Source organism: Dipteris shenzhenensis, chromosome 25 (assembly GCF_047967505.1).
Source record: "Dipteris shenzhenensis isolate YYH24624 ecotype China chromosome 25, Dip_SZ_1.0, whole genome shotgun sequence".
Lineage (NCBI taxonomy): Eukaryota > Viridiplantae > Streptophyta > Polypodiopsida > Gleicheniales > Dipteridaceae > Dipteris > Dipteris shenzhenensis.
This window is the reverse complement of record NC_141620.1, coordinates 38,393,851-38,417,683: the sequence shown is the minus strand read 5'-3', so window position 1 is coordinate 38,417,683 and position 23,833 is coordinate 38,393,851. Positions and strand designations below refer to the sequence as shown.

Below are 23,833 nucleotides of genomic sequence, written 5' to 3'. Positions count from 1 at the left end.
TCACTGCCTAGAGTCATGGCAATACTTCTAACACCCCCCTGAGTGCCAATGTGAAGATGTACAAGGAAGTGATCAATCACCAAAAGGAGATAAGTTCAGGGCGCTGCAAAATGCCTTAAACTTCTCACGTGGAAATGCTTTGGTAAAGATGTCTGCAACATTGTCAGGTGTTGAACATAGATCATACTGTTCTCCCGTGCATGCAACTTCTCTCTAACATAATGATAATGAACCTCAATGTGCTTCGTGTGAGGATCAAACACATGATTCTTTGCCATTCCTATAGCACTCTAACTATCAGTGCAAATCAAAGAAGGACCCTCCAATGAGAGAGAAAGATTAGCAAACAAACGACGCATCCAAACACATTCAAATGTCGTTGTGAAAGCTGCCCTGTACTCAGCTTCACATGAGGAAGTAGCCATAGTAGATTGTTTCTTGTTCAACCAAGAAATGCAAGCTTTGCCCAAAAAGAAACAATTACCACTTGTGTACTACCTAGTGCCATAGTCTGCAGCCCAATCCGAGTCACTGTAAGCATGCATCTGCAAGTCACCCCCCTTGGGAAATATTAAGCCATGAGACTTTGTGCCTTGCAAGTAACGAAAGATGCATTTTACAGCCTGCCAATGTGTTGTCTTTGGGCTGTGTATATGCCTGCTCACCTGAGATACTACATATTGAATATCGAGCCGTGTATTGCATAAATAAATGAGGCATCCAACAGCCTGGCTATAAAGTGTGGCATCCACTGATTCACCTGAATCATACATAGTAAGCTTCAGCCCTAGCTCCATGGGAGTGGATGTAGGCTTACAATCTTGCATGTTGAATCTATCCAACAGCTTTTGCACATACTTGGATTGAGACATAACTTATACGAACTGGATCCCCAAATAGAAATTTAACATGCCCAAATATGTCATGCCAAATTTAGATTTCAATTCAACCTTGAAATCTGTAATTATTTCCTTATTTGTGAGAGCTATTCTTTTGTATGCATTGATGACTCACGAGTAGAGGATTTTTGGGATGGGAGTATCTCTAAATCAACGTGGGATGATATAGGAAAAATCTGAAAACCTTTCCTAAGGCTAGACAGGGTAATGAATACTACCGTTTAGAAATTGGGTCATGGAAATAGAGTTGTATGCAATCAGGGAGGTTCACCAATAAGATACGCGGAAAGAAAACCTCAAAAAATGCCACATTATACATGTGATTTGGGATTAGAAGTTACAAAAGGTAAGAATTTGAACTCTTTCTAGGTCTTAAATACTAGAGCATGTTTTGTAGAGGATGGCATAGAGTTATTTGATCACCCCTCAATCAGCTATGCCATGAGTGGCAGACAACAGAGACAAGGACAAAACAACAATACTATTGTGATGCACATCCAAACACGTATCCTCAACAAGCGTGATGAACCACACCAATGATTTGCACTAGGTGGATCAATCTGTGCAACCATGCACTACATGTGACACGGGGGTCTTTTGATCCAACTCTTCAACCTCACAGCCCATCTCTTCACATTGTACAAATTCAACCAACTTTGGCAGCACCTTGTACCTGAGCTAGATATAGGGTAGAGGAGAAGCCAGTAAGCTTCATTAGTGTCGTGTATGCATGCTTGTGCATACATTCAACATTGCATGACGAAGTGCCCATATAGGGACTTGTTTCAATTATCGTGTATCTTGTTCTGGTCTCCTAGGACCATGGAAGTCTCTCTTCGTCTCACCGCCATCTCCTCGGCCTGGAACCACCCTCCCTGGCCTCCCTCCCCCCTCTCCTCAAAGTCATGGGGGCTCGTTGATGCGATCTCAACCGTTGAATCAAGTCTACCTAAATCATGGAAAATGGTGGGCTCTATGGGGCGGGTGACGTATCAAAACATTACCTACCCAATCACTTTCGTAAATGCTGAAGTGTCCAAATCTTCCCAAGGTGTCCATCACATCACCTTTTACTTGTTGATGTGTCAACTCCTTGCACCATGAATTTGACTGGAGGGAGAAGCCATGGGTTGGGCTCTTTCCCCCTCCCTTTTTGTGTGTGTGTGTGCGCGCGTGTCTTCTGCCTCTCTGCCTCTGCATGCTGAAAACATCACCCCATTTTCCTAGCTTGTGTGCAAAACGACATTCATTTACACTAATCTCTATTCCACACCCTTAACAACAACCGTTTGACATCCTACCTCAGACAATGTGAGAGTCCATCCTGGATTCCTTGCAGGCCCAAACTCTCTCTTGCAGACTTGTCAGCCCCTCCCTGTTCCTCGCCCTCTCTTAGTTTTAAGCAAGCCTTATATACAAGACTAGTTCAAGATGGGCCTGCTATCTTTGCCTTGAAGAACATGATGATGAAGATGATCGTTGCATCTCCAACTTCTCAGACTTATGTCTGTCCATCGCAGCAACATCTTTACGAAATGCCTCTGCCAGTACATCTTTGACTTCACTGTAACGACATTTTTTGGAATTGTGCTCCTCAGATCTCCCTTTTTCTATGTCTGATGACTCATCATCCACAAAACCGTTCACAACTGCAGTACAACAAGGGAATATCCGTTTTCCCAATTCAACTGCATGGCAGTATTACGTCCAGGTAAGCCTCCCTCCAAGTTAAGCAGATAAAGTTTAATTATTACCTGTCTTTCAGAATAACTGTTGCTAAGTAATCAATTTTGAAAATAAAAAATGGGTTAGGTAATCAAAAGACTTTTTGCAGTACTGGTATTTTACCTGACTTCTGGAGAGCTTGCACCCTCTTAAGCAGAGCCTCGCTCATTACAGGTGTAGATATTGAAGAACGAATCAGTGGGATCTGACTTGAAATTTCATTCAGTGGAACCTGATTAAGATCTACACCTGCTTCCCACTTCAATCTGTTACCGGATGAGGAGTCTCCAAGACCAGTGAACTCTGATGTGGCCTCCAGACGTGCAATGCCTGTAACAAGCTTTACTTCTTGTGGAAAAAGCAAGCGTGCAACAGCCACTGTGATTGCAAAAGTGTCAGTTAAGTCTCATGTTCATCTAAAAAAAACCTCCAATAACATCACACTAAATATAATTGACCAATACTCCAACTAATTCTGATCTCTTCATAGACATATTGGGTACTCTTTAATCACGCATGCAGTAGTACCACCAGTGCCTGCGTACCTATGATTAGTGGTCCTGAATACATACAGATATCGTATAGCCCTGCTGTTGCTTGCTACATTTAAGTAACTCTAAGATTAGAAAATAAAACTATCCGCTTGTTTGCACATAAATAGCGACTGTATTTCCTATTAGTTTGACTGATGGCTGACACAAGCGATGACTCAGTTTTTATCCCTTAGAGCGATTCCAGTACTTCCTTCTACAAGGTCACAGTGGTTGGCAACTTGAGACATCTCTGGCTCTTAAAATCTAGGAGGAATTAGCACATTTCAAACTCCCACTTGATGTCTCTAGAGATGGGAGCCAAAACGCCTATCTCAAATATAGTGAGATCGTACCAAGCAGTATCATAGCAAGTTGAATTGGGCTTAGCAAATACATTTGCACGACTTGGCTGAGGCGTTAAGGGTGTTGGTTGTAAGAGGATAAAAGTTTAATAAATATATTCCTTAGGAGCATCTATGTGCATTGTATCAAAGATAATTGGGGGCAGCATACACCTCACTACCATCCCAGCATAATGAAGGGTTCCCACACAACACACTAGCTCTCAAATCTCAATCCACACAAGCAGATACACAGAAATCTGGAAATATGCTCAGAAAGTCAGGTATTACCATGCTGCACGAATACGGGCTGGTCTGATTAGAGACAGGTACAGAAGTACTCCACATAGGCAGCTGGTGGCTGAGCTACAGCCAAAAGACTACACAATTTGAGCTACAACTGAGTAGCAAAAGAGGTCTTATAGATGCATGTCACTCTCCTCCTTGCTTGTGTGTATTGTGACGCTTCAACAAACTTCCGGATTGGAGAGTGAAGCCACGTCTATTGACAGAGCTAGTTTGCCTAACCCCCCTCCCCCCGTCCCCCCGGTACTTTGGAACTAGGCCAACAAGGTCTCCATAGAGGGATGGCTTGAGCACTGGCTATCTTCTGTACTAGGCCAACCATTAAACTCACTGACATGTTCCTGTGATGGCCTGAACCCTAGGTGGCCAGATCTAGCCTCTGATTGGGTCATAATCCAACGCATTCCAAACCTATATGAGCCTCCATTGCCTAGCCATTCAGCCCTCCAAACTGGGCTGGACAGGCCACCTCCATAGAGGGCTGACTTTAGCACCGGGCTATCTTCTGTCCTAGGCCAACCATTAACTCATTGACCTGTTCCTGTGACCTAGCCTCTGATCAGGTCATATCCCAAGACATTCCATTGCATGGCCTTGAAGCTCTCCAAACTGGGCTTTAATTTAGACGCGTGGCAACCAACACTGCTGCCCACATGGCAGCCCATATGCTGCCCAAACTGAAGCCCATCCATGGCTCAAAATGGTGAGCCAACATGTGGCAGTCAATTGTGGACTCCAAACACATGAAGGCCACATGGCACATGCATTGGGCCCTCATCCAAATACAAGATGGATCTACAAGTCTCAAGCCACAATGTCCTTGTCGTAAGGGGGCTCAAATGTGGGGCATCCCTTCTCAATGACCCAATGTGAGCCAATATCTGTGTGTCGAACGAGCTGCCCCAACTGCTTCTACAAAGAGCAGTAAACAATATGTCAAAGGTGTCCTCCAATGAGCTGCAAGTCCTGCTCATCTTGGTACAGCTCATGCTTCATCTATTCATGAAACCGCAAGCCCTCCAGAATCTTCTTTGCTACATCCATTAAGCATTTAACCCTGACTGGAGGACAGGCTGATAATGTCTTTTCAAATCTGCTGAAAGACAATTGACCATCTGATGTCTAATCGCCAAGCCACTGGATGACCCATCACACAAGAAAAAAACCACATTTTGATGCACTAAAGCATCTGAACAGTCGGCATCCCAATTGTTAGCCTAGTTAAAATCTTAATATCGACTAGATGGAATATTGTCGTGTTGAGCCACATACCGGCCGGAATGTCCATGATGCCTGACACCAGATCGTGAGCTCCATCAATGAATAGGCCATACTTGAACAGACAGATGACCAACATAAACCAATCATCCCCTTGGATACAATGGACCTTGACACCGAAGGGCCCCCAAGGGCTGGACTGAGTGTAGAGGATAGGAGTAGCCAAGGTAGGAGTCCCAACAAGGTCCCCTGAGGCAGCTCCATAGCAAACGAAAGGGAAAAATGCATATCCTTGTGTGGATCTCCTGGTCTCATGATCTCGTGCATAGTCACTATCACAGTAGCCATGCAACCTTGTATTCTATTCCAAATTTTCTTGTACCTCTGATGTATCTCAAGATCTCTTCAAGGCTTCATTCACGTGAGACTATCTTGGATTTTCCAAAAACTGTGCTAATGAGCTTATTGCATAACAGCTGATTTATGCTGGTTGGGCCAGCCAACCAGCCCTTCCAGGCCCCTATTTAAAGGGGAGCTTGCTGCCCTCATTCCTTAAAAAAACCTCAACAGTTCAGCCTCCTCTCTAGCCCAAGAGCAGCCTCTAGCCCCTCCAAAAGTCCCTGCAGGATAGCAGCATACTCAGCAGTCCCAATCGTGATTCCAGGAGGGTGTTGACGCAGCACCATAGCTGAACTCAGAGTAGAGGTTTGGGGTTCTATTTCAGCAGCTTTCCTTTTCCACTTTTGAGCTCTTTCTTAGCTCTTTGCTCAGCTCTCTCTCAGCTCCACATCTCGCAGCTTTCACAGTCTTCTCAAGCTCCATATCTCTTAGATTCCGTCCTCTCTTCACCTCTCTCACTCATGCAGCTCTGCTGCATGCCTGGGGACAGCACAAGCCTCTTCTGTAGCCTTGCATAGTAGTCTACAGCTACAATGTGGCAGCATGGGCCTTGGTTGTGCTTAGGTTGTTTCTCAGGCATTCGTGGGTCAGCTCTCAATATTCGACGGGTCATCCTCAGAGTTGCATTCTGTGCTCTCTTAAGGAGTGTCATTTGTATTTCACAATTCTCCAAGTATTGAAAAAATTATTCACTATTTGGGGAAGGGGGCCCTTAGTGGGTACAGGGACCCAAGCTAGTGTTGTCTACATTTCTCTAACCCTAAAAATCTCTCTCTCTTACTAGCTCGGTATAAGACCTCTCCAATGGCATCACATGACGTTGTGGACAAGTCTGTGGGTGTTGGTTTTCATACTCCGCAGTCGAAAGTGATGTACTTGCTAATGCGGAAGAATTTATGGGACCTTATTAAGGGTTGTGACACACAAGATTCCCTTAGTGATCAATGGGAGGAGAATACTAAAAAAGCACTCAGATACATTACTGCATCATTACAAGATGAGTGTATCCATCACATTGAAAGTATTGCAAGTGCAAAAGAAGCATGGGAAGAATTAAACAGGGTATTTACAGATGCACATCCCTCTAAGGTCAAGCTACTAATGAGGCTTTATATCCTAAAATACAAGCCAAATGAAGATCTATCCAGCTATCTCAACAAATGCAAAAGCATACGGCACCAACCCGCTATCCTTAAACGAAAGCTAGATGATGAGGAAGTCAGGGCTATTCTTCTTGCAAGTTGTGATGTTGAAGGCTATAGTGCCTTGGTAGAAACACTATCAAACATAGATAATCTCACCCTACATTTTATTGAGGCATCTCTCCTAGAGAGAGAAGGGAAAATAAAGAGTGAGAAAGGATCTGTTATGCCAACAAGAGACAATGTTTTCTTTAGCAACAAGAGGAATCATTCACAAAGTACTACCAGAATGAGATGTGCTTTCTGTGACTCACTAATCATGAGGAAAAAGATTGCCGCAACAAGGATAAACCAAGATGCAATATTTGCCACAAATTTGGTCATGAAGCACGGAACTGCTATAGCAACAATCAAGCAAACATGGTATTCAAACCACCTTCTCATCCAAATGTATTCAATTCAATGGAAGCACATGATACACCATCAATGGGTATTTTGATGTACTAGCTCACTTCTAGCACCAAATGATGTAGCCAGGGGAGCCAAATTCCTCCTTCCTAGTTCCTAGTTAGACCACAGCTAATGAGTTGATAGGGAACTAGGGGGGGGGGGGGGGGGGGATTCATTATTGTAAATTCACACTACATCCTTGATGACGTAGGACATGGCTATGACCAGCCTAGCATCAAGGGAGGTGTTGGAACACATGAAGCTAGAGAGCTTGAGAGGGGTAGAAGAATGGTAGAGAAGACGAAGAATATGATTGGAGAGGAATATTATGAAAGAAGATGATTGTATGGTGATGATAAGCTGATCATGTAAACTTGCCTATTTAAGAAGGCTTTGTCTAATGAAGTGATGAGTCGATTTGTTGTTTTCATTCGATCCTCCGTAGAATCCTAAGAGACTCCTACACCAATGCCATATTGATGAAATTGTAAGTGCTTGCATCGTCAAAAAGAATGTTCATTAGTTGACCCATAATAGATCCTCTCATGAGAATCAGATCATGAGGATTGAAAGATTTACTAAATACATCACAACTATCATAATAGGATTCAAATAACAAAAAGTTCTTCAGATTGTTATCGACATACCTAAAACCTTCACCTCTGCTACGTGAGCAATAGTCTTACCTCCCTTCTTTGGATGTTATGATGATGGAGAAGGAAAATTTCCTTGTACGGAAAACCCTTTTTCTCTCCCCTTTAAGGTGAAAGGCAACACCAAGCGTGCATGGTCATGAATGAGTGTTTGGAAAATCTGTGTGGAGTCTAAAAAAGACCTTACTTCCGTGACAACATGTAAAGTTGGCCACTCATTAACAACCTCTGCCGTTTCGAGATAAATACTGATTCTGTCAATGCTAAGAATATGGTCTAAATACAACAATTCTTCACAAAAGAACTCACTTCGGAAGTTTAGCATTGAGAGTTTTTGACTTTGACAGTAGTAAAAAATAATCTGAAATGCTCATGTTGCGCTTCTCTAAACTTCCACTGTACACAAGTAGTATGTTGTCTAAAAAGACAATCACAAACTTTCCCAGATAAAGATGAAAACTAGCGCTCATCATCTGCTGGAAATTGGCTGGTGCATTGAGTCCAAATGGTAGAACCCATCTTAGGAATATCTTTTTCCCTAATACCCCATTCATAGACCAACCAACCTTGGTGAAATATTTTGCACCATGCAGATGATCTATGAGGTTACCCATTCTTGGCAAAGGATATTTATTCTTAATAGTAACTTTGTCAAGACCTTTAAAGTTCTTGCATAAGCGTATGGTCTTATCCTTTTTATCAACTAGTAGCACTAGTGCTGCCCAAAGTAACATGCAACGGTTATTCGATTGTGTAACCATAGCAAGACCTTCTTTAAACCTTTAGTGAGGAATTAGCGTTATGCACTATAGAGAGAGAAAGGAGATGAGGGTCCTTGCACCCATTGAGGGCCCCCTCCCCCAATTAGAGGAGAATTTGCTTTAATACTTTGCGAACTGAAAGATACAAATAACACTCTTCAAGAGAGCACGAAAACACACTTCTGAAGAGTAGACCATGCCCACGTATTGAGGACCCAACGACCTGAGAGGCAACTCCAACCAATACCGAGACCTTGATGCTGTCCACACTGACGATATAGGGCACTTCTGCAAGGCAAAGAAGAGGCTTGTGCTGTCCACCGGTATGCAGGGTTGCTCCGTGAGTGAGAGAGTGAAAGCTAGAAGTAATAGAATCTAAGAGAGAGTTGAGATATGCCTGAGATATAGAGCTGAGAAGTGAGCTGTGCAAATTGCAAAAGAGAACTCAAAGAGCTGCAGAAACAGTACCCAAACCTTACTCCGTTTGCTGGTCCAAATCCCCGAATGTTGTGCTATGTAGACACCTTCCAAGAAGGCTGAACTGAGGGCCAAGAGCTGAGGCTGATCAGGGAAACTTTGAAAGTGTTTAGGGCTGCACAAGGGGCTGGAGAGGAGCTATAGGAGTGGCCGAAGGATGGGAGGCTGAGTCCGGAATGAGGCATGGATCCCCCCCTTTATATAGAGGGATGGGGGATGAGCCAACCTACAGTTCTCTAGTGGGTACCAGTGAACAAGGACTGATCTTCTGACTTGACCTAAGGCTGAGAGACCGACTTACGTAGCTTGTGCTTGACTGCAAGGGCTCACAAAGGGGTCACAACATATGACAAAATATCCTATTAGGGAACTATAATGCACTTGTCGATGTAGCCAGTGTCACATTGCACCCAAGTGCAGGGGTGCATGTGACATTCCCTCCTCCTTAACTTGGCTGTGGGTTCATTGCTTCTAAGTAGTCCCCCAAAATTTGTGGGAACTCTTGGAAAAAGTCTTTGTCCAACCACACTGCTTCATGGGTACCTCAATCACAGAACTGGGTATAAAACTTTCCGATCTTGAGTCCTAACCCATGCTTCCATTTATGAAGAAGGATCTGCTTTGGCTGCAAAACTTCAGCTTCATCAAGGATTTCAGGTTGTTGCTTGTTGGAAATTTCGGTAAGAGAAGGTCCATAATACGGCTTCAACCAAGCTACATGGAAAACATTGTGCATTGTCCAATTGTCTGGTAGTCATAACTTCATGGAGACATCGTTTATCTTTTGGATAATAGGGACTGGTCCAAAGCTGCTAAAAGACAGCTTCGAGCATCGCTTGCCCACCTGCTTCAATCTTTGCTTCATGGTTCTTAAATAGACCCATTGACCCTCTTTAAACTCTCGACATATTGTCTAGACTTGTTGGCTTGGCGCATGTACAATATTTGAGCTTTGGCGATGTAGGTTTTGACTGACTCCGTAATCTTTGCCATAGATTATGTGGCTTTGTTGGCTTCAAGAGATGGAGACCTTATCTGGGTGAGGAGTGATCTAAACCGCCTTCCAAACGCTGCTTCATAAGGTGTACGACCAATGCTCTAAGAATAGGTATCATACAAAATGGCCTGCACAAGCGGAAGAAACTGCTCCCACTTTCCCTGAGCATCGTGACATATGATTTTAAAATATCAAACACCATACCATTATACTTTTTGGTCCATCCATTCGATTGCGGATGGAATGCGCTGGACATCTGCAGCTTAGTACCAACATTAACAAACAGGACTTGCTAAAAATGAGATGTGAATTTAGAATTCTTGTCGGATGTGATGGTCCTTGGCAACCCTCCAATGGGATACCAATACTTTATGAACAAACGAGCTACGTCTTCAACGCTGGCCGTCTGCTTGCAAGGAATAAGCATACAGTATTTACTAAAGCGACAAACAATAGTAAAGACATTGAGTGGTACGCGTACTTGCGGATGATGAAAGTGGTCCCATGAAGTCCATGCTTATGTCCTAGAAAGGACCGTCCGGTATTGGCATTGGTAATAAGTAAGCCAGTTGCCTTCTTGTGGGAAGCCTTGACCTTTTCGCATGTCTAACAATCTTGAACATAGCCATATACGCCCTCCGCATCTTTGGCCAATAGAAATAGCGCTCTAACTTCTCCAAAGTACCATTGATACCTCTATGACCACCAATAAGGGCATTGTGGGCATCATGAAGAAGCAACTGCCGTTTGTCTTTGAGTACACATAATCTTTTTTTATAGAAAATCCAACCGTCCTCTAATGAGTAATGGCTTGCAGCAGCAAGTGTCGTGGCTAACTAGAATTGGGTGCCAAACTCTGTTGAATCCGCGTATTTGTAGGATCGATAGGCAAAAAGAGAGAGAGCAAGGTGCAAAGAGTTGATAGAGTCTGCCATCACGTCAACTAGAGTTGTAATGAAAAGAAAGAGTACAAGATACTTGTACCTAGGCCCTAGGACTAAGTGTCCTAGGTGTCACTTATGACTAAGTGTCCTAAGTGACCTAAAAGGCACAAAATAATCTAAGTGCCTAAACTTATGCCTACAAGGCACATACTATGGCCTATAGAGCATCACTAGAACCACCAGATATGTCAACATCTGGCTTAGCTTTGCAGTCCACAAGAGGAGAAGCTGAATGTTCAGCAAAGATTACATCTCTACTAACAATAATCTTCGCAGTATTTGGTTGGTATAACCGATACCCTTTGCTCTCCTGGCTATAACCAATAAATATGCATTTGATTGCCTTGTCATCAAGCTTATGTCTCAGCTGAACATATGCAAGAGACCCAAAAACTCTCATGTGTGAAAGTGAAGGCTTCCTGCCTTTCCATGCTTCATAAGCTGTAACAGTCTTCAATGCCTGTGTAGGTGATCTATTCAGCACATAGTTGGCACACATCACTCCATCAAGCCAAAATTTATTGGGCAAAGACTTGGCCTTAAGCGTGCATCTGGCCATCTCCATTGTGGACCTGTTTTTCCTTTCAGAAACAGGATTTTGCTGAGGAGTGTAAGGAGTAGTGCATGAGTGAACAATGCCCCGTGAAGACAGAAATGCATCTAACTCCTTTGACATATACTCTCCCCCCTATCTGTGTTGAGGGTGACAAGCTTGCATCCTGATTCATTCTCAACCATATTCAGCCACCTCTGAAAGCATGAGAAAACTTCAGATTTGGCTTTTAAAGGATATACCCAGCAATATCTTGTGAAATCATCAATGAGAGTCATAAAATATTTGTACCCCCCAATGGCATTTGTCCTCATTGGGCCACATACATCACTGTGTACTAGCTGCAATTTCCTTTGTGAGAGTTTTGGACAATTCTTGTGAAAAGGAAATCGATGCATCTTACCCAAAAGACAACCTTCACACACATGTTTGGAAACTATAAGAGTTTGAGGTACATCATTTGCCATTTGCTGTGAATGTAGCTTTGCAAGAGCTCTATGATTGAGATGACCCATTCTCTCATGCCAAAGATGAGTTTTAGCAAGCTGTGAATCTGAAATAGCAAATGCTTCAATAGAAAGTGCAGCTGAGTGATGATCAAGGTGATAAAGCCCCTTTTGCAAAGTGCCAGTGAGAACTATGGCATTGTCATCACGAAGATCATAAACTAGGCATCTGTAGCCATCAAAAATCACTCCGAAAAACCTGAGGTGGCAATTGCTGAAATTGAAATCAAGTTGACTTCAATTCCAGGCACAAAAAGAACATTAGTCAAAGTGACAAGATGGCTTGAAATGGATGTGAGCTGCACATCTCCAATTCCTTTTACAGCATAGGAAGCATTATTAGCACATGTGACAGTCCCCCCTCGAGGTGCATCTACTAAAGAATGAAACAACTGTCTGCAAGATGTGCCGTGCTTGGAGGCACCACTATCAAAATACCAAGACTGAGCGTCATTAGCAGTAAAGAGTGCATCAGCTTTGGAGGGATCAAATGAGCAATGGACAGCCCATGCCCAGTCATCCTGAAGAGCATGTGCATGTGAAGCATCTGCTCGCTCATGGGATTAAATAGCATGTGAGGCATTAACTGTCAATCCTGCTTTCTTTTTCTCTGAAGCAATGCGCTTTTTGCATTCTGAAATGTCATGTCCAGGCTTGCGACAATAGTTGCATCTTTTCTTCTTCGACTTATCTGCTGTATTTTTAGATGCATGGGAGGAATTGCAGCTGCTATGCGCAGATTTTGGCTTGCCCATAGGCTTGTAAGCCTGGCCTCTTCCTGTCTGCTGTGAAGCGAAAGCATGATCAGGAATAATGGCTTGTCTATTAGCACAACTTTGCTCTTTCTGCAAGAGCAAAGTAACTAGCTGATGAAAAGAATAGTGGTCTAGATTACCCATGGCCACTAACCGAAGGGTTTTAGCAAACCCTTGATATGTATCTCGCAATCCATTCAATGTGGTACTGACAAGCTGAGAATTTGGCACCACCTCATCAATGTTGGCAAGTTGTTCCATGAGGTCCTTGACCTTTGTCAAGTATGCATCCATAGAATCACCAGAGCCCTGTAGTACGGATTTGTACGGTGATTGAAGTACAAAACTATACGGTAGTTGTACGGAGTAGGCACGCTCCCACGTGCAGGTACGGCGTAACAAGTACAGAATAGGTACAAGACCTTCCGTACGCTTGTACGGAAGATGTACGACGCAGTACGGACCTATATGCAAGCTTTGAGTATAGTCGTACGGACTGTACGGAAGGGAGTGAAGGGAGCAATGAGAGTCCGAGGGCAGGAAGACGAGTCAAGCCTAGCTCTGATACCACTGTAGGATCGATAGGCAAAAAGAGAGAGAGCAAGGTGCAAAGAGTCGATAGAGTCTGCCATCACGTCAACTAGAGTTGTAATGAAAAGAAAGAGTTACAAGATACTTGTACCTAGGCCCTAGGACTAAGTGTCCTAGGTGTCACATAGGACTAAGTGTCCTAAGTGACCTAAAAGGCACAAAATAATCTAAGTGCCTAAACATATGCCTACAAGGCACATACCATGGCCTATAGGGCATGGGCATCACTAGAACCACCAAAAGATCGCCTACAGTATTGTGCCTTCATACTATCAAGATTCTTTCCTTGGATTTCGAGCACAGTGGACTTCTCAATGGTCTAGATTGAACCTTTCAGACTTAAAGCGTCGGCAACAGGGCTATTTTTGCTGGGAACGTACTCAATCATTGCCCCAAACTACTGGAATATTTGGCTCCACCGTTGCTACCAATCACTCCATTGTGAGCTAGGCATCGTTTGAAGCCACTTAAGAGCTTAGAGATTTGTTTTGACCGTGAAAGTTCGTCGTAGAGGAAAGGCTTCCAATGTTTTAATGTCTAAATGATGCCGAGTAACTCTCTATCGTAAACTTAATAAATTTTTTTCGGCATCGTTTAGCGTTCTGTTATAATATGTCATGGGCCTATCCTCCTGCTTTACTTAAAACCGCCCAAATGGTGACATTGCTTGCATCCGTGATTATAAAAAATGAGTCATCCCAGATGTGATCTTCATAACTAGTACTGTTGTAGCCAACCATTGCAAATCATGGAAGGATTGCAAAGCTTTGCCTTTTGTGCGTGTCCCCTTGAGTAAATTTGTAAGAGGAACTGCGTATGTTGAGAATCCATCCATATGCAAGCTGTAGGCTGGACACAGACCCATAAAGGACCGGATCTCTTGAGCCGTAGTGTGGAGCATCATCTTGTTAAAAGTGGGTAGTGCATTCTTTAGACCAAATGGCATGACTATGAACTCGTAATGAGCTCGCTCTATTCGGAAGCTGTCTTTAGGATGTCAACTTAAAAAATTTGGAATTGGTGGTAGCCACTCTTTAGATCGATTTTTGAGAAAGACTTTGTAACATTGAATCTTTCCAAGTACGATGCGGGGCATAGGGGACTTGTTACATATTGTAAGTTTGTTAGGGAACTTGTTACTTATTGTAAGTTTGTTGAGTGCTCTGTAGTCCACACATAATCGTGCAGACTTATCCTTCTTCGCCACAAAAAGAATAGGCGTAGCAACTGGCTAGGATGATGGTCTTATAAACCCTGCGTGTAGTAACTGAGACACTTGCTGCTCTAACTCCCCCTCCATAGACTTGGAAAATTGGTAAGGAAATTTCTTTGGAGGTGTGGAGTCCGAAATCAAATTGATGTGATAGTCTTCCAATCTGGATGGAGATAGTTGAGGTGGCAGACCATCCCATAGCATAATGTCGTGGAGCTCCTAGAGTAGATCAACCATTACTTGCCCCATCGGAGGAGCAACTTGAATTGAAGAGATCTAGCACTGGACATAAACAAGTGCACATATTGCACCCTTGCAAACGTCACAACTTGCTTGGATATGAGATATTAACCTTGCATACGTCCCTCATATGCTCCGATCATCGCATATTACGGCGCGCTCCGATAGACCTTTCACAATCGTGAAGATATCTTGCCGCCAATCAGTCGTGGACACATGCTCACGGAACCACTTAATTCCAAGAATCATGTCGCACCCCACCAAAGGTGTTAGTACAAAGTCTCAAGTAAAAACGGCCTTCCGAGCTGGAAAAGTAAACCGGATGGACTTTTGTTTGATGTGTGCACGCAAGCCGGGTGTGAACCCATCCACGCAAGCTCATGAGGCACCCAAGTGCACCCCACTGTCTTGGCAAGCTGAGGAGAGATGGCATCTTCCAAACTCCCCATATCAACCAAGACAATGAACTGAAACCCTTTAGCTGTGCCATATGCTTGAATAAAAGCCTTCTTTTGGTCTTAGAGGTCGCCCTCCTTCTTACCTTGAAAGACCACCAAGGGAACGGCATTCAAAGTAGGCAAGATTGGAAGTGCCAATATAGTGGCGACGATAGAAGTACGCGCTTTCACAGCCTTTTCGACAAGCCACTTAGGACAATGCTTCTTGCCGTGCCCAGTAATGTGGTGGCAATGAAAACAATGATGTTCTTGGTGGTACCGCTTCTGTTCGTCGGGCTGTAAATAGCCTCCCATAAGGCCTGCTTTAGCCTTCTCATCTGGAGTCATCTTGGGCTTAGACTCAGAAGACAATCCGTCTTTCTTTAAATACTAGTTGTCCTTCTGCTGATCCTTATCCGCGGTTTTGTTTGATTGTTACTACGGGACTTTGGATTCCTTTTGGACCTGCTTGGGCTACCCCTATTCAGCATCATTTATTGATTTTGGGCGATAGTCAGCGTCTGAGCGGATCAAAGTTTTAGACGGAAAAACAAATGTTCATGTCCAATTCCCTAATGAATTGCTTCAACTTATCGCTCTCAGACATGCCCAATTGTTGCACCAGTGTGATGACCTTGTTATTATAAGACAATAGAGGCAACCCATTTTGGAAGAGACGAGAAAACTCATCTTCCAGGTCAAGCATAACTGTGGCAGTAAAAAACGAGCTTTGAGATCAATAACAAACGTTGCCCAAACGAAATTCGTCTTATAAGTTGTTGGGTCAGTATGCTTACTAGCCCAATGTTACCACCAGATAATTGCCTCGCCAGTGAGATGAGGGGTTGCTTGGACCCAGGTACTGGCTCACTTACTATCCATTACCAGGTGGCTCGCTTGTCTCACAACCGTTCGCCAGAAGCCCATGTTCTATGTTCCTCATTTGGGGGGTGAATGAGGAAGGGACTTTGTCTTGCTCTTCCAAAATTCGCGCTAATAACAAAAAATGAGCGACGAGCTGATGAATAAACCGAAGGATAGCTGAGTGGTCACCCTTATCATCATACTTACCAAATTTTGGTGTGGATCGGGTGAGCGGAGTTACTTTTGTCGATGACGAAGTTGTGGTGGTGACTACTGCTGTGCTCGAACTGGCTTGCATAGTGGCTAACATCTATTTGTACTAGAGAAGCATCGCCTCTCGGTCTAGTTTTGTTGCCTCTTTGCCTGGGCGAGCTCTGTGTGTCGCAGTGCCTCCTCATTTTTGCATTCCTCACACATCAACAGGAGTAGTTTTTCAAAATCTGTGGATCCTCTATCTTCAAGAGGCTTTTCTACCTCTCTTTCTTCAAGACGTCGTCTTGTCTGGTCCAGCTGGTCCAGCTGTCTTCTGCTTTCTTCTAGTTGTTTTGCGTGTTCTTCAACTTTTTGTAGGAGAATCTGATTCTGCTCTAGAAGATTCTCCATCATCTCTTGAGCACTAGGCGGAAGCATTTCTTTCCGGTTGTCTTTCTCCTCTTCGTAGTCTTCACCTCTGACATCTTTCCCCAAAACTTCCGTGGCGCTTGGCTGTGTGTTCTTTTCGGATCTCAATACAACCATACACTCGTGGTAGTCAAGCTGGATACAAACCGAAGCTCTGATACCAATGTAACATGCAACGGTTATCTGATCGTGTAATCACAGCAAGACCTCCTTTAAACCTTTAGCGAGGAATGAGCATTATGCAACATAGAGAGAGAAAGGAGATGAGGGTAGAGAGTGAATAGAAACGATACAAGTGATTGGATCCCTGTACCCACTAAGAGACCCTTTCTCCAATCAGGGGAGAATTTGCTTTCATACTTGGAGAACTGAAAGATACAAATAACACTCTTCGAGAGAGCACGGAAACACGCTTTTGAAGAGTACACTGTGTACACTTATTGAGGACCCAACGACTTGAGAGGCAACTCCAACCAATACCGGGACCTTGATGCTGTCCACACTGATAATGTAGGGCACTTCTACAAGGCAAGGAAGAGCCTTGTGCTGTCCAACGGTATGCATGGTTACTGCGTGAGTGAGAGAGTGAAAGCTAGGAGTAATAGAATCTAAGAGAGCTGAGATATAGAGCTGAGAAGTGCAAACTGCAAAAGAGAACGTCAAAGAGCTGCTGAAATAGTACCCAAACCTTACTCCGTTTGCTGGTCCAAATCCCCGATTGTTGTGCTGCATAGACACCTTCCAGGAAGGCTGAACTGAGGGCCAAGAGCTGAGGCTGATGAGGCTGATGGGCCAACTTTGGAAGTGTTTAGGGCTGCACGAGGGGCTGGAGAGGAGCTATAAGAGTGACTGAAGGCTGAGTCAGGAATGAGGCCTGGAGCCCCCCTGTATATATAGGGGGCTGGGGGCTGAGCCAACCAGCCCCAAACTGGCCGACTTTCAGTCAGCTGGTTTGGGCTGGCTTTTAAGGCCCTTTTCCCCATAAAAGCCTACCTAGGGGCGGGTGCAGGGCAGCCTATAAAGGCAGCCCTTCCCCAGCCCATTCATCGTTATTGTTCCGGCTTTGAGGGCGCCCTTCCGGGCTCCTATCCTAGGCTAAGACCTAGAATCCTAAGATGGAAACACTATCCTACTATTCTCCAGTGGGTAAGAGACTGATCTTTTGACTTGACCTAAGGCTGAGAGACTGACCTACGTAGCTTGTGCCTGACTGTCCCTGGACAAGGGCTCACAAAGGGGTCACAACATACAACAAAATTGCCTATTAGGGAGCTATAATGCACTTGTCGATGTAGCCAGAGTGTCACATTGCACCCAAGTGCAGGGGTGCATATGACACCTTAGGAGGTTTACTAGGGCGAATATGTCCTATCTGGATATATTCATTGATTTGTCAAGCAATTTCATCTTCGTCTTTCGAACTCATCCAGTAAGGTTGCTGAAATAGTGGTTGAGCTCTAGGACGCAACTCAATCCTATGGTCTACGTCTTGTAACCATAACCAAGCTCAGATGGAAATACATCTGAAAATTCAGTCAGAAGATGCTGGAGGAGCTTTCAGTGTATATGTGTGAAATTGAAGCCATAGCAGTGGGCAATCCACCCGAAGTTGAGTCGACAACTCGCTAGCAGATCCATGGTACACTCCACCACATTCCAAATCCATAGAATGGCTGCTTAATACCATACCCTTGCTGTTCTGAAATTTCAGAAGTCCATTATAATATTAGAAACTGAATTTTCAGAATTCATTGCATCATCTTCAATGCGCAAATTAAATATCTTCTTTGGCACATGTCGGAGTATGATCATGACATGAAAAAGATGAAAAATCTGTCTTCCTTATACAGGAGAGCACAACAAAATAATGATCCTGCATAGAATGGTCAATTTCCATCAAATTGCAAAATAACAAAGAAGATGATCAGAAGTTGTTCTCTCATCATCTTTGGTAGTGGTTTTACAAAATGGGCAGAATATAAATAAAAATGCTGCCCATCATAAGCAAAAGTCACCCAAAATCTAGGGAAGGATTTCTTCAGGAAAGCCACTCTTTCAGTAACACATCGATGTGGTTCATCAGTAAAATGTGGAAACTGAGCTGAAGCACCTTTGGCATAGTCCACCACATAAGTGTGGCTGCTGCCGCCCAGTGGCAGATTCAACTCCTGCACCAATGCCATATCGATGAAATTGTGAGTGCTTGCATTGTCAAAAAGAATGTTCCCTGATCGACCCATAACATATCCTCTCATGAGGACCAAAAGATATACTAAATACATCACAACTGTCACAATAGAAATTAACAGCAAAAAGTTCAATACTCGAGATTGCTGTGGACCTACCTGAAACCTTCACCTCAGCTGCGTGAGCAGCAGCCTTACCTCCCTTCTATCGACATCGTGATGATGAAGAAGGGCAATCTTTAGCTATATGCCGTGTCAACAAGCGCTTCTCTAGGTGGGTGTGACAACAAGTGGCTGTCCAGGGACAGTAAAGAGTTGTCGCTTCCGTACCACTGCCCCATTCCCCTCCTTACAGGCAGTATTACATGGTGCCCAGTGGCATTACCGTTGCAAGCACCCAGGTGGCTCAAAATTGGGGTGCACACTCCTTATGGGGGAGCCAGTACTACCACAATTTCGGTTACTTTAACCATGGCATATTCCACCTTTGACAAAAGAAATCATCTTTGTTACCTAGCACAGGTTATAACTCATTTATTGTCCTTAAGAGAGAAGCTCCATGACTCATCTAGTTGTACATGATAGTTTATAATTGCAAACCTTCTTTACTTCCCAGTGTGAAAGAATTCCTAGAAAAGTTGCTAAAATGGAGCGAGAGCGTGCACTCGCAGGTTTCTTAACAACCCAGCAATAATAACAACAGACACCTTCCTTCAAATCATTGCTTTGATTACTCAAAGATGACACCCCACTGTGAGAAGTATACTGCAGGAGATGTTCCTGATGACAAACGGGATCAGAAGGCCACAAACTCTCTGTCCTTCATTTGGCATAATTACAAAGTTTTTGTCCACAATTTTTATATGATCAAGCACCTTAATGGATGCAGTGACGTAAGTGCTGGCCATAAACTCCCTTGAATCATTACACCAGAGGGGCCCACCCTTTGGCAACTTACCCTCCCCCAATTGCCATTTTCATGACACCACTTCACACAATTTTCAAAGTCTACCTTGATACCCCAGTAGTCAGATTGAAATACCATTATACGACAGCAGTATGAAAGCAGCAAGGCCCAATTAAAAAATGGTGGGAAAAATAAGATTTACCTCTATTTTCAAGATAAAGTAATCGTATGAACAACTCTTTTTCATCAACCGCAGGAGGGAATTTTGAATCTGCAAAAGGATTTCTCTTTCCTGCCTGCGACAGCACTTCAACTGACAGTGTATCCTTCTGCAAATCTTCTCCAGCATCCACATTATCTCGAAGATCATAGCTTCTTATCAATCTTCTGCAAAGCTGAAGTGCAGTCCGTCCATCTGGAGTGAGCTCTAATGGGTTGGCCCCCTTAGTGAGGAGGCCCACCAGAATGACAGGATCACGGCGCATAGCTGCAACATGCAGTACAGTAAAGCCACGGTTATTCCTGAGATTTGGATCAGCAAGCCCAAGTTCCAAACTCTCCTGAACTGTGTGGGGATTGCAATAGGAAGCAGCATAGTGTAAAGCATGTGCTTCGTCCAAGGTGACTTGTCCTTCTTTCAGTAAAAGCTGAACAAGCTCGACATCATCCGAATCTAATGCCTTTCGAATTCTCTGGCACTGCATTTCGTGCATTGGATGCAAGGTCTCTGGTTGCAACAAACCCAGCTTCAGACGAAGAGCAATAACCTCCTCAACTAGAGCTGATGGAAGCTGCTTTTGCAAGTCAACTGTATCGATATTCGAGACAGCAACTAGGCGCATGCACAATGACAACAGTGGCATGGCTCCATGTACCTCAGCTGCGACAAGTACAGGAATCACCTCATCCACTTGTGCCTTTTCCACCATTCCGTGAAGATGATGCTGCACCATCATAGCTTTAAGTTAGACATCTGCTGTGCATAAGTCCACCATACATCTACATCGAAGGCAAAGCAATGTTTACAGCATGCATAGCCACAAAAAACCAAATCAAGAAATTTTTATTGAGATCATCCAGGGCAGGTCAACACAAAACGCAGGCAATTGTGGAAAATTTCTTGAAAATTGACAAAATCATTTTCATAATTTGTCCAGGTCTCACTTCACTCTCTGTCTATTGATAAGGCATTATCTTTGATTTTCTAGTCCCTACTCTTGCATGTCCACCTGATAAACATGCCATCAGTCAACCTAACTCCATCTAGAACAAGGCTACTGTTCTTTAAAGTCCTTGTCCCTAGGTATCTCTGTTCAGGCATTGTCAAGAAAAATGGTGATTCACTACAAAATCAGCTTCAGTCACACATGTAACATGAGTTACTATTTCACAAACAGTGATCCAAGAGAGATTCCATCAAGCAAATAGAGACAACGATGACTGCTCGTTCCTACCATACATCTAGTCACACCATCGACGGATCTAGTGATTCCAGGACCTTCACTCTGGTCTCTGATTTTTCCCAAAAAATTAACATGTCCTGAGGGAGGAAATATAGCAGGCATGTTGATACTTTTCCACTTTGAGGCACTGCAGCAATAAGAGGCAGCCGATTGCAAACGTTTGACTTAGCCTGCCACTCTTATTCTATATGGGACAAGTCATCTGATCATGAAATCACTCAGTTGAAAGCTTTTGATATACCTTGGCATAAAAATTACTCAGGACTTTCTATACCTGTGCCTCGGAGTCTTGTTCCTGATTTCCTCTTCCCAAACAAAAACATGAAAGATCCTTCTAACTTGTAAATAACTTCTTGTGCAAGTTCATGCTTGACCACCTTGAAAATCAGCTTTTCACCTATTCAAAAGTAGGCACCCAGCTCCCTGCACCCACCCTATTATTCAATCTAGATCACTTTTGTTAGTGGAGATATAAGGAGCAAGCAAACATGATGTCTCAAAATTTCAAACCTCCTATAGTCACAGAGCAGATATCTTTCTCAAAAACGTAGGTAGAAGTCTTGCGTTAGCAAGTATTCGATATAACTTGTACGTTACTATACAAACAGGTGTGAAAGAAACCACTCCTGCGAGTGTGGCTCAGGAAAAATATAAGAGCATCGATTCATGAAACAATACACAGTTTTCCAGTTGCATGTAGAGGATGGCCTCAAAACAAATTAGCTATAGGGATGTCAAGTGCTAGGCAAGTCACAAAAAGGTCAGCCTCTTTTTAAACAAACCAACCCAACAAGCTCAATCACAAATATACTGATCTCGTCACTACCCTACCCTTTCCTGAAGTTCCAATAACTGATCATCCACTGCTTTGACTTTTCCCAGGTCCCAAAGAAGTGTGAGGGAATATAGCGAGTGTCCAGTTACGGCAAAAGGAACTTTTTATTTAAAAAATGGTCATTTGCTTGAGAATCATAAAGCCTATAAGAAAGAATATCAGTGAAAACCACCATATAGAGAAATACATTTCAAGGTGAATCATGAACACGTGTGTAAATAAGCAAAAAAGGCCACTGCGATTGAAGAGAACTGTCCTAAACAAAGGGTTCAACAGAATTCATTTTTCAAACAAACGCTGAAGAAGCATTCGCAGTATGACTAAACAAGGAAAAACATACAGCGTGACAGCCTGCTAATAAACCATTGCACGGCTGATCTGTGCACGTACCTGCCAGAGAGTCTTTAATTCGGGAACATCCAAGACAGATGATAGACACAGCATCTCGACCGCGAAATCCACAACAGGCCGACAAGATTCGTGCGAACACTCGTCGTCGATACATTTCACAGCCGGAACACTTAGTTTTCCGCTGTAAAAGAAGCCTGTAATAACCATGAATGAATCATATCCTACGTTGGCCGCAGGAACGAGCCTATCCAAAATTCGATGTAAGTCTAGCTTTAACTTCATTGACTCGTCCTTAGTTCGCTCAGGAGCAAGGGATGCAAGTTCTGTCTTGTCTTTGGAAAAGAGGGACCTAAAGAATGGGGATCGTGCTGCAAGGATGCAGCGATGAACTGGCACCGCTCGCCCAGAGACATAGATGAGAGCATCACTGAAGGATTCGTCAAAAGCTGGCGATAGTAAATTCTGGAGGTCGGAGCTCAACTTTCGCCAAGCATTCTCGCACGGAAACGAAGGAGTCACCACGGAACCCTGGCGGGCGTCCGTAGTACTGCTCAAACAAAATGGCGGGGAGCTCAGGACCTGAGCAGGCGATGATAAACTGAGGTCTCCCATGAACTAGTCGAGATCTGCATCCGTTACCCTTTTCTCTTGAAAACACATCTACGGAAAGATGAGGAGTCCCAACACACAAATTTGGGTAGTAAATGCTGGATCGCTTCGTCGACTGCGCTCGACAAATTGATCCCTTCTACCCCCTCTGACTAGAGCTGTCTTCTCGATCCGGTCATATGCACGAACGTTTTCTCAGCGAGGTGCTGCAGAGGATTACAGTGCGTGCAGCTGCATCCCAGACTTCGTAGATGAAAATGAAGCGCCTCTAAGCTAGAAACTGGACTGCAAAGGCGTTGTTGGCTGCTCTTCCGCTCAGTGAAACAGGTACGACCTAACGTCTTGACAAAAGACGCTAGGGGGAGGGCGACATTATATAGAGAGAGGAAGCGTCGCGAAAGCCGAGGAAAGAGCTTGGATTACTTGGAGACTGGAGACGAAATTGACAGAGAGAGTGGATGGGATACGAGAGGGTGCGCTGTTTGCGAGCAGATGTCCGAAAATGGGGAGCAGAAGGGAAGCAAGACGACGGGAGGATGAAGAAAAGGGGTACAAATGAAGCAGCAGCCGAAGAGATGAAGACCTCCGAAATGACGGGATGACGGAAGTGCTGAGGCAATTGCAACAAAAAGAGTCGTAAATAAGTGGAACGGTCTCAACGGAGACGAAGACCAAGCACTTCACGTGCAATGTGCCTTTCGCATGTCGCATCTACCGTCAAAAGTGAAAAGTTTCCGTTGGATCATTTCGAAATTGGATTAAAAAGCGACGGTCAATCCCACTGTCCAATCACGTCCGATCATCGATGTCGATCTCGTGCTCTAATGGTCCGAAAATTTTCTCCGTCAATCCAAGAA

The 23,833-nt window shown here is 43.8% G+C and overlaps 1 protein-coding gene across 1 annotated transcript; it reads right to left on the bottom strand.

Moving 5' to 3' along the window:
- Positions 1-1,023: 1,023 nt before the first annotated feature.
- Positions 1,024-23,573, bottom strand: LOC147885861 (BTB/POZ domain and ankyrin repeat-containing protein NPR1-like). Its single transcript, XM_087396324.1, has 4 exons — positions 22,407-23,573; positions 19,921-20,662; positions 2,748-3,002; positions 1,024-2,587 (listed from the first exon to the last, which is right to left on the bottom strand). Exons 1-4 carry the CDS (start codon positions 22,977-22,979, stop codon positions 2,340-2,342), a joined length of 1,818 nt encoding a protein of 605 aa, XP_087252450.1. The 5' UTR covers positions 22,980-23,573; the 3' UTR covers positions 1,024-2,339.
- Positions 23,574-23,833: the final 260 nt, after the last annotated feature.